The sequence below is a fragment of the Rhinolophus hipposideros genome (genome assembly GCF_964194185.1).
Source record: "Rhinolophus hipposideros genome assembly, chromosome: 1".
NCBI classification, from domain to species: domain Eukaryota; kingdom Metazoa; phylum Chordata; class Mammalia; order Chiroptera; family Rhinolophidae; genus Rhinolophus; species Rhinolophus hipposideros.
Genome location: NC_138047.1, coordinates 62,161,867 through 62,174,027, shown reverse-complemented (window position 1 = coordinate 62,174,027; position 12,161 = coordinate 62,161,867). Strand labels below are relative to the sequence as shown.

At 35.9% G+C, this 12,161-nt stretch overlaps 1 protein-coding gene across 8 annotated transcripts in view; it reads left to right on the top strand.

Annotated features, from left to right (window-relative positions):
- Positions 1-12,161, top strand: part of WDFY3 (WD repeat and FYVE domain containing 3) — a 248,184-nt gene that overhangs the window by 105,643 nt on the left and 130,380 nt on the right. For all 8 annotated transcript variants that reach the window (XM_081056216.1, XM_081056218.1, XM_081056217.1 and 5 more), the window contains 2 exons: positions 5,308-5,417; positions 8,720-8,881. In XM_081056216.1, the coding sequence (XP_080912342.1) occupies positions 5,308-5,417; positions 8,720-8,881 (272 nt within the window). The remainder of the gene's footprint in view (positions 1-5,307; positions 5,418-8,719; positions 8,882-12,161) is intronic.

Here is a 12,161-nt window from a genome sequence, read left to right as displayed (position 1 = left end):
CTATATGTGTTGAAATGCAGCGTGAAAGCTAAAACTTGAGTCAAATGATTGCCAACCCTCCATATGGGATAATAACGGTTTGTCATTAACTCCTATAACAAGTTAAATTGTCATTTAAATTTGTATTTGTTAAATATAAGTGAAATTTAAAGATTCTAATGCAATATTTTTTTGGCTAGGCATGGGTCTTTTGTTTTTCAGTTTTATGAAACCGTGCTTTACAGAAGTTTAATTTAAAATTACTTTCTAGTATACATAATTTTTTAAGGATAACACTAAATGTTATATATTTTTATAGTGAGCTTTTTTTTTCTTTCTCTGCCCACTCTCCACCTTCCTTCTTTGCACCTAACCTTCTTACTGACAGTGGGGTTTTTTCCAATAAAAGTAAAGATTCAGAGTTTTTCCCCCTCCAAAATGAAGCATTGGAGTCATGCCTCAAGATGAAGTCAGTACTAACAAGAGAGGTTTATGTTGTGTATCTATCACTCTAAAGAACATGAAATACCAAAGACAGTGCTTCTTGGACCATTTACATCAGACTCCATCTGGAAAGCTGGTTAAAAAATGAAGATTTCTATGAACCAAGAGACGTATATAAGAATATTTATGGCAGTGTTTATTATAATCCCAAAACAAAAACTGGAAATTACCCAAATGACCATGAACAGGAAGATAAATAATTTATGGTGTATTCATGCAACGGAATACTGCATCACAGTGAAAATGGTAAACTACAGCTAAATGCACCAACCTGAATGATTCTCAAAAACAATTGTGAATGATAAAAGCAAGTTGCCGAAGAATATAAATAGTATGACACCATTACATAAATCCCCAAACAAGCAAGCTAAACAGGTTTTTCTTGTTCAAAGATATAATCACATGTAGAATACAATAAGAAAAACAAAAAGTGATTAACATAAAATTCAGTGAAGTGCTTGCATGTTGGAGGAAGAGAAGAAGGAATGCAACTGATGAGGGGTACACAGAGAAATGTTCTATTTTTAATGCTTAGTCGTTGGTACCTAGGTGTTCATTTCATTATTATACTTCAAATTACACATATACATCACTCTTGTATGCATATCTCACATTGAAAAATTGTAAGTGCGGATTTCTAGGCCCTGCTCAGACTTCCTAAACCTGAATTATTCATGCTGAGGTCCTTTAATCTGCATTTTCATTTGGCACCCCTGATGGTTCTGAAGTCTGAGAACTGCTGACATGAGGTCTCATTAACCCAGCTATAGAACCTAAAGGATCTCACAGAAATCATTTAGAGCCAGATGTTGAGAAGCAGGCTAGAAAAAGACCCTGGGATCTGTGAAAGAGAAGAGGAAGAGAAACTATCGAGAGAAGGATCCCAGATACTCCTTCCAGATGCTCTTTCTGTTGCCGAGTAGAGGACCTCTATACTGAGCTTTTTGATTTACTTAAAAAGTAGGAGGTTCCATTAAGGTGTTTTGAATGGCAACATACTGAAATTAGTAGGTGAAAATAAAATAGTTCTTCTGAATACATTTGTTACGTATAGGCGGTTTATGTTGTCACTGAATTTCAGATCTCTCCCATGTCATTCAACCACACTACTTATTCAGACCTCTTTGTCTGGATAATTTAAAACCAAATATATAATGATAAATATATAATTTTACGTTATTGCTGATGTAACTTAGGTCTTCTCTACCCTCTTCTCACAACAAGTACTTATTAAGTTGGTAAAATTATTGAAGGGATACGGTTTAGTAATTATACAATCTTGATCCTTCTCAAAGTGTATTTTCATGTGTATTATCTTATTATCAGCTCAGCAATCCATTGAACTGTTTTAATGTTTAATAACAAAGCAGTGGGGCTTTTTTAAATCCATTATTTGTCTTTTCTTATCGTGAGAAATACCTAATGTTCATTGACAACCAAAACAGAAGAAGCCACACACTCCTATAAATGCCATTGATCAAATAACTAGAACAGTTTCAAGCCAAGAGTACATTTTTGGTTCTCAAAATAAGCATTAGTGTTAATTATTTATAATTGACAATTTACGGAATAGCTGTGAAAATACATATTTGTCCAATTTTCTTTTAACATTAATAGTGTTAAATAACGTGGGTAGAATTCAAATTCATTCAAAATGTATCTTATCTTAGGTTTCTAGGTTCTTCTTTACTAGGAAGATAACTTTCTTAAAGTTGTTTAGTTCTTCAAAATCTGTTTTTCCCCCTCTGTGAGAAGCATAGGTGGTATTGACCAGTTCATTTACTAATGAATGTTCTTTCTAATGATATAGAATTTCATTGCATTGATATAACTATGAAAAAATTGGAGACTGCAAGTGGTTTTTTAGAGATAAATGAGTTACAAAATTGAAAATATGCAATTTAAAACCAAAGTTGCCTAATTTTGAAGAAGCCTGTGATATGAAAGCATAACATGTCAGCCTTTAATCGAGAACTTTAGCTAACAGGGAAGTTTTCTTCCTTCCATGAGCATTTAATTCCTATCAAGAAAGAGGGCTCATGTAATGTAGCAAATCTGAGTCCATTGTAGGCTTGTGAGAAAAATTTGCAGGTTACCTTTTATCAATGATTTGAAACCACAATTGCTAAAGAAGATTTCTCGGTGGTGTTCTTTTGTTTTCTCCCTTCTCCAATGAGACCTTCACAATTTAGTTAGTGTTGAATATTGCTTCCTTTGTATTACTCCCCTTTTCAAAGCTTTCAGGAATCCCTTACTCGTAGTAAAACCAGACCTCTAATGTTCATAAGAAGTTGAGCTCAGTGTGTCCTTTAATCTCCTTAGATTGTTTTATTCTCTCCTTTAACAGATATTTATTGAGTGGCCACTTAGTGCCAGTGATATGCTTCTTAATGAGGGTCAGCAGTGAACGAGGCAGGCCAGGAGTCTGCTCCCGTGGTGTCGGTTTTCTAGAGCGGAGTGAGAGACTATAGATCAGTAAACATAGGAATATAATAATTTCAGCACTTACGTGATACTAGGTAAATATTAGAAATAGGCCAGGCTCCTGTTGGCTTCCCTCTTTTCCAGTAATATTTTTTTTTTTTTTTTAGTCACTATCTTTTATGTCTTACAGGCTAGACAGTCTGGACTTGAATATAGGTTGTATCACTGACTAGCTATGTGACTTCTAGGCAAATTACTTCTCCCTTTCTTAGTTTATATTATTGTAAGGGGTATAATAATATAAAATAACTCAGAGATCGTGTAAAGATTAAATGCATTAAATCTGCAAGTACTTAGAACAGTGCTTGTTGTACAGTTAAGACTCAGTAAAAATAAGCTATCCAAAACACTTTCCTATTAAAATATTCCTTCAAATGGAAGTATATGAAGATAAAATATGCCCAGCACAGTACCATGCGTAAGTTTTGTATCAATTCAATTATTTAATAAAACACTTTTATCTTGATTATATTAAATGAAAGAAAAAAATACCTCTAAGACAATCTAAAGTCTATTTATCCTATATTCTGCATCTTTATGAAGTTTGTTAAGTGTACATTAGTAACTACCAATTGGTTTAGAGTAAACGGATAGATAAGGCTTATTTTTAACAACTTTAATTCATCTCATTTTATCAATATAAAAATTGACAAACTGCTGATGAAATTAAGTGCATGGTCAGTATTTTCCCTTATGTCAAAAACAATAATTAACTAAATTTACTGTCAAAGATTCTTGCAATGTCAGCTCTATGAATGACTCTCTCACTGTTTCTGTTCCTGCTATCAGCTGCACAAGTCACCCCTTCTGTGTATCCCTGAGGCAACTTCCTGATTTGTGCCCCCATCCACCCATCTCGTTACCCTTCCATTTTGCCATATGTCACTACTAAATTAATAGTCTTAGTTTAGAATAATCCTTTCATCACCAACTTTACTTAAGGAATGATGTTTGTTCCCTCTTGCCCAAAGAGTCAAATACAGCCCTTCCTTCATAAATGGACATCAATTTTTCTGTCATTACTGTTAATATAGACTCTAATTCTCAACATATGCTCTTCTGGAATACTAAACCCGTGTTAATACAGTTATTTGTCTTGATCTGTACATATTGGATTCATTCCTCTAACTATACTTTTGTTTAAATGCTGTGCTCCTAATCTCTGTTCCTTTTCCTCTCTCCCACTTCCTAGACAAACATATACAGGTGTTCTCTATTATCCAACAATAGAGCTTGCCTATGAAACCTTTAAACCAAAATGACATAAAGAAGCAATTACCGTTAACTTATATGGAAAAAAATTTGAGCGTTCCCAGACCCATAAGATAACTTACCAACTCATACCAAATAACACATAAACCCTAAAATAATGCTAACACACAGTGAAAGTGGAAATGATATGCTAAATAAACACAACACTTTGTATACCCCATCAGTCCACTCAAGCAACAGAATTTCCATTTTATTCATTACTGGATGCCGCTTAGAAGAGACCACTTTGCTACTAGCAGAACCAATAATAACTTCAGCAGCTTTCAAGATTCTTTCTCTCTGCATGTAAACAGTATGAATATTGGAAGCAGGCCAGTTCAACAAACTGACAATGCCTTTATTTTGTTCACCATGATCGAAATGCTTAATTACATCCAGTGTTACGATAAGCGTAATACCTTTATAAGCCCTCACAGTCTTTTCCGATACCTTCTGATACGTCTAGCTAATGATGCATAAACTAAATCCAGATAAAGTGCAGATACTCACAGCCACAGTTCAAAGCTATGGCACTTTGATGCTGAGTGTAGTTCCTGGAGAGGGAGCTTGACAGTGTCCCTCTTGCTATTCAGGGAGCACTGCCTGTGTAGCAGCTCACACTGCAAAACAAATGCTGAGCACCATTTTCACTTTTCACCTTTTTTTGTAAAAGCAAAACTCCTTTTCAGATTTCTTTCAGTTAGTGAAAGCAGGTACTAATGCAGGTCTTCTGTAAAAGCGAAGTGGCCTAATGTGAACTTTCAAAAAGCAGGGATACCTGTACTTGTTTTCCAGGCTGGCTTAGCTTAAATTTTACCTCTTCCATGACTTTTCTGACTGGTTCCTGACATACCTTTCCCTAAAATATATAGGTTGACTTTTAAATTTCTATGTTGATATGATATGCTATAAGGGCCCTAGTATACGATTAAAACGTTGTTCTTTTTAACACATTTTATGTAGAGCATGTAATAGTGCTAATATAAAGTCCATGCTAGTAAACGATCATTTCTTTGCAGGTTTTAAGGAAGAACCTCTTTATGTGTGATATTTTTCCCCCCACCTCATAGCTTTCCTTTGGTATTCTAGAGGCTGCAAGTCGGGCCATAGTCCAATTCCTGGAAATCAATCAGAGTGAAGAAGCCAGTAGAGGCTGGATGCTTCTGACAACAATTAATTTGTTAGCATCCTCTGGTCAGGTGAGCTCTTCGTTTTCATGTTTGATAACTCAACCTCTTTTTTTTTTTTTAATCATCTTGGGATTTTGTACAATTAAATTTATTATCATGTCCAAATAAGATTTTATGATAATCATTGTATTCTTCTAATTCTTCTTACACATTATTTCATGCTTCTCACGACATCCCTGTAAAGTTGATATTTTATGCATTTTTTACATGTGAGGAAAGGCCTTAGAATAGTGCTTTTCAACTTTGTCATGTCATAATACACATAGAACGTGGTACCATTTGTACCTGGTACATTCTGAATTTTAGCATAGCAGACCCGCATCCCAAGATACCCCTTAGTCTCAGGCAAATGGAGATGTTTATTCCGGAGATGTTAGTTTAGGACTATTTATTCAGAATAGTCCTAAAGTGGACCATTGTTTCCATGTATCCGTGGCCATTCCAGATGACTATCAAAATACTAATTTTATTTGCTGTTTACGATAGTTATAAATGCCTCTATATTACTGTACCAAAATTTCATTTGATTTAGGATATGAAATTTAGGATAAAATAATAATTTTAAATGGAATATTTCTAAATTTTATTCATGTTTTCAATAGATGCTGTATTTCTCTTTCTCAATTGTAAACAGGACTATGTCCTACCATAAATACCTAACACATGTTAGAAAGTCAGTACATGTGGGTTAACTAAATGTGCACGAACGAATAGATCACCTTAAAGGTGTAAGTAATACAAGATGATGTATTACAGAATTATGCACTTGAAACCTATGTAACTTTACTAACCATTGTCACCCCAATAAACTTTAATTGAAAAAAAAATCAGGAGAAATCTAATCACTTTTTAAAAATTAACAAATGTTGCCAATTGCCAGTTTTGATACCAGTTTTAATCTGTCAGTTAAAAGATGAAAATGAAAAATCATACCATTTTGTTTAATGAGAAGGGAAAGGTACCAATAATCTATCTGGAAAAAGACATTTTAAAAGAAAATTTACTATTATGTTTTTAGTTGACTTTTTTGTTTGTATGCCATTTTCTGTTGGCAGCAGAGAAATATAGAGATGACTAAAATACGGTTCTGAATCAACCTGTAGGTAACAGAGATGAAGTAGATGAAGATAAAACTATAAAATGCTATATGGAATATATGTAGTGCTGTGAAAACAGAAATGTGCGAGTTACAAATTTCCTAGGTGAGGATAGGAGGAAAGATGAGAAATTAGTTTCAGACATGAGCAAACATTTAAACTGAACATCAGATGTATGGAGACATGGGCTGTCTAGAAAGAATAAATTGTAAGTAGGAAGAGCAGAATGCTTTTTAATATTGGAGACAGGAAATAATATGTAGAAAGGGGCCAGATCCCGCAAGGGATTGTTGTTCAGGCTCTCTCTCCTCTCATCATCCTGCTACTACACTAGTTCAGGCCCATTTCTCATACCTGTGTGGTTTTCTGTATTAGTTTTCTATTACCCTGGCCTTCCTGTTCTTTATGTCTAATTTATGAACTATTCTACCACCACCTAATTCTCTGAAGTCTGGTTCTGTTATTCCTCTGTTTGTAACACTTCATTGACTCTCCAATGTGAACAAAATAAAAGTCAAACTAGAATGAGAGACGATGTGCATAGGTCATTGAGCATATGCATTGTGGAGCACTTAGCCAGCTCTGTAACTTAAGGCAGGGTATGTAAGTGACCAGCCTCAATTGCTTCATTGGTAAAGTAAGAATAATGCAATAATAGAATCTACCTCATAGGGATGATTTGAGGAATAGATGAGATAATGTCGATAAAATGCTTAGCCTTATGCCTGTTATATAATAAACACTCCTTAGACATTGCTATTGTGGCTTTTCAGGAGTCAGCAATTTTGAATCCAGATTCCTGAATTATAATGTACTACCATATGGCCTAACCTCCTGTGTGTCGTCCAAATAATCTTTTCCCTCTTATTTTAATTCCTACACTTTTCCATTCCACTCCTGGCAGTGTTTATCAAACCTTTTACATTACTGCTGTGATACTTAAAAGATTAAATCACAGTTATGGATGAACCCTGTTTCTTCCAGTAGACTACAGTCTCCTGAAGGGCAGGGATGCATGCATGCCCAGCTCCCAGCACACTGCCTGACATACCCTAGGCATTCAATAAACGTTTGCCGAACAAGTTAATAAACTAATCAACAGGTGGTGCCAACCGGTTGATCTCCAGCATGGTAAAACTTTTTATTCCAAACTGCACATGGAAAAATTTTTTACCTCTTTCTTCCGCCTCCTTCCGCCCCACTCCGGTTCAAGCCATTGTTTCTCAGTCTAGTTGTGTAGGACGCAGCTCCCTGACCCATGCTGGTATTAAGAGACTTGCGCTGCCCCCTGCTGAGGCAGTCCGTGGCCAGTCGTCAGTAAGCCGCTCATAGCAGCTCTCGCTGGCTGCTGCCAGCATCCGGCCGCTCTTGACAGCACATGGTAGCCCTCGGCAGCTCACCGCAGCCCTGTTGTTCACAATCTTAGCTGTGGAGGGCGCAGCTCACTGGCCCATGTGGGAATCGAACCGGCGACCTCAGCATTAGGAGCTCTGCGTTCCAACCACCTGAGCCACCGAGCTGGCCCGAAAAATTTTGATGATTATTATAGCATACTTCCTAACAGTACTGAAGCGTTCACCATAAGGTCTGAAATTTCTTCCTCTAGAAATGTTTGAAAATAACAGAGATTTTTTTTGTGTCTCAGTGATGGATGGCTGTATCCCTCAAGTGTCTTTCCAGACCCAACAATCTACAATAAGAATAGAATTAAAGTGATAATAAAGCAACAACAATTCAGTTCTTCACATGTCTTTGCAGTTGTTATCTTATATAATCCTCACATTAATCCTAAGAAATATTACCATGATATCCATTTTATAGGAAAGAAAAGAGAGGTCCAGCCAGATTCGTTTGTCCAAGTTCATGGTTAAGTTTTTTTCCCTCTGAATCCTAAAGCTTCTGTTCTTTGAAACACACTGTCTCTTAATAAATAAGTGGTAAACTTAATAAATACTTAAATAAATTACAAACATCTCAACACAAAGCAAATTTGTCCAAATGGGAAATAAGTATTTGTCAGCATAGAGTCATTTTTTAAATTTCTTTCAGGCATTTAAGAGTCATTTTGATGTATATTTTTATGGGTTAAAATTTGTGAGTTACTGATTTAACTCCTGGCTTAAAATTTGTGAGCTTACTTAGCTGTGCCAATTACAGTTATGTCTGTCTGTCTGTCTATCTACCTGTGCATTTATTTGTTGGTTTGTTTTCCAGAAAACCGTGGACTGCATGACAACGATGTCAGTGCCTTCCACCCTGGTTAAATGTTTATATCTGTTTTTTGACCTTCCACATGTGCCCGAGGCAGTTGGAGGTGCACAGAATGAGCTACCTCTAGCAGAACGCCGTGGACTGCTCCAGAAAGTTTTTGTACAGGTATGAAAGGTGCTGTTTGCCTGACTGTCTGTACCACCGTTTAAAGTGAGGCAGGTGCACTCCTTAAATAGGTATTCTGCCTATTCCATTTTCTGTAGTATTTCATGTTGTTTATTATAAACCTACTTTATCTCATGTAATGTCACATTTCTTGAATCGTACAACTCTTTTGAGGAACATTTAAATAAGGCATTGACAGGTTTGTTTCTCTGACAGATTCAACTATTAAAGTTAATAGTTGATATGGCAATAACATCTCTGAAATGAACTCAGCAAGGAAAACTTTTATTGATAATCATTAAGCTTGTGGTAATATTTCTGATAATGTCAAGAAACTCTTTTGTTGCTGTCGGTATCCAGGAAGTCCCTAACCTATAAATATTTAACTCATAAATGATAGTTTATTTTGGTGGCTGCTGCTACCTCCTCTGCTCCTTGCCTGTGAAGCCCTTCTTTCCCCCTGTTGCCACTATTCCTTTAATAGCAGTAGTGTTAACAAAGGTTTAAATAGACCTTGATTAGCTAGCCTAACACTAGCTAATCCTGGAGAGATTTTTCCAACAATTGTTGTTGGAAATATTGTCGTGATTTTGATATCCTGTCTTGCGGAAGAAATTTTCAAAACAAGCAAACTACAAACATTTAGAGTACAGTCTGCCCATGGGACTATAGTGTTAAAAAGCACGTTTGACACAAAAAGACAAATACTCCGTGATTGCACTTCTATGTCTTGAAAGTGGTCAAACTCTTAGAAAATAGAATGGTGGTTTCCAGGGGCTGCGGGTAGGGGGAAAAGAGGGGTTGTTTTCAGTTGGTATAGAGTTTCAGTTTTGCAAGATGAAAATGTTCTAGAGATGTGTTGCATAACAATATGCCCATAGTTAACACTATTGTGTTCTATTCTTAAAAATGATTAAGATGATAAACTGTATGTTATGTGTTTTCATCCCAATTAAAAAACAACCCCACACCCGCTTGAATCCAATTCTCTGAAATTATGTAACCGAAGATGTAGATTTCTCATCTCTAAAATGAAAATAATACCTATTTAAAGGGTTTTGTGAGACTTAAATGAAATAATACACAAAGCTATGGTTCTCTGCTTAGGACTTCAGATACAGAACAACAGTATCCGTGATTGCTGTCCGGGGAGCAGGCAGCGAGGAGAGAGGCCAGTGGGTCTGCAGTAGGTGAGGTAGAGCCAGGTGTACATGAGGACTGCACCTCATGGTACTGGGGTGTTTACTGCAGGAACGACTGGGCTTGCAGAAGTGCTGGCAATGAAGGGACAGGGGTGGGAGACTAAGGCAGTTTTAGGAAGAAGACAAGATTATCCATAAACTACTAATTCAGCAAATATTTATTGACCACTCAACTTATTAGATACTTTTGCGCTGGTGGTTGACTTAAATCCATGGTCTCATATAATTTGCAAGACAACCCAAAACTTCAGAATGTTTGTTTTCCCAAAACGGTGATGCGAGTAAATGGCAGAAACAGGATTAGAACTCAGGTTATCTGGCTCCTGAATGAGACTGACTGAGAAAAGCAGTGGCACTAAGTGGAAGAGTAAATCTCGTAGGAGTTAAAGCTGCTTTTAAGAAAGTGTTGATGAACATAATGGGTTGAGTCTTTGCTGATTAGACTAGTAGCCCTATTTCAGTCAAGTCCCTCTAAAGAAGTAATTAATACGTTAGGCAATAAATGGAAGCTGAATTTTATACATTTAATACCAAATAAGTATAGCAAAGATTTCTTGTAAAACTTAAAAGAACGTTTCCTCTATCTGAAAGCAGTGCGTGCTGACTTACAAGTAAATGTGAGTTTCCTTTCCAGCACATTGGAATCACTGCATGTGAAGGCCACAAGGGACTCAGAAGAGAACTTCAATTGAAGTCCCCATTTCTGGAAACCGGTAGCCGTGGCCTGGTCCTCAGCAGGAGCACGGCCACCATGAGAACCCAGCTGCCCCCTCCCTTAGTGCATCACATCACTGCCTTTTACTCGTTTCTCATCGCAGGCTGCACATTGTTTTCAACATTTTGTCTAGAAAGTCAGTGGAGACAAACATTGAATGTTTTCAGAATACGTAGTGTTTTTGATAGATGAAATCCCTATGTTTATGTTAAGTGACAGATGGTTTCCTGGGACCTCAGCAGTCGGTATTGCTTCATGTACACATTCGTTTTGGGGGTTTTTTGTTTGTTTGTTTTCATTTTTGTTGATGTGGCACTCAATGCTCTGGCACATTTGGCTGGACTTTGTAACAGTCCCTACACCCTAGAAGTGGTAGTGTAGGGGCAGAAGAGGAATGACATGTAGCTGCTTTAGTTTTCTCGTCTCTAGAATGAAAGAACTATACTACATTCTTTGTAAGAGGCCTTTTCCCTTTAAAGATTAAAAACCAGTTATTTTAAGAGTCAACAAACTCGGGGAACTAAATCCAGTTTATTTTTTAGAACAAAGACTAGATTTGGAAAAAGGTATTTTATTTTCGGGTTTGTTTTTATGTTACAATCAGAGAAATGACACCCATCCCTCTAATCACATTAAGAGCATTGTGAGAACCAACAAAAAGTGAAAATCAACAATATGCTCTTGTGAGCATGTATCTTTTTTGCTGCATTTGACATATGGGAAAAGATACACATATCACGAGTATTAATGGACATTCAGTATTCAACAGTTTCTCCAGGCATTCTTTTGTGGAGGGAATACCTATATTACTGATTTTATAAGTATGCTGTTGTTTTTCTGAAGTCTTAATTCTTTTTTTTTCTTCCTGATATTTGGCAACTATGAATTAGAAAGCTCTAGTATTTCAAGTAAATTTTTGCATTGAAGTAAGTAGGAAAAGTAATACCTAGCTTTCTTCAGACAAAACATGATATTTCAAATATTTTTTTCTATTTATCAGTTTCCCCACGAATACTGAAATACTCAAACTCCATGAAGCCACTTTCTTTTAAGAGAATAAAATTATTTCATAAATTGGTTATTTTATTTACATTATATATATATATATATTTTTTTTTAAATATTTAGATTAGAAAATTTAGCACAAAGAATAGTTTTTTCCTGACACTGAATTGAAATTAAAAGAAAAAATCAATTGAGAATGGAAACAATAGCAGGCTCTTAATTCTATGAGCACTTGTGTAGTGTATATTTTGCAAATCATAGTTAAGGAGTAATTCTCATTCCAGAGTTTAACAAGTTTTGAATATCCTTTGAAAGCAAGGCTTTAGAAGAGTTTTGGATATGAGACTTAATTAAAAGA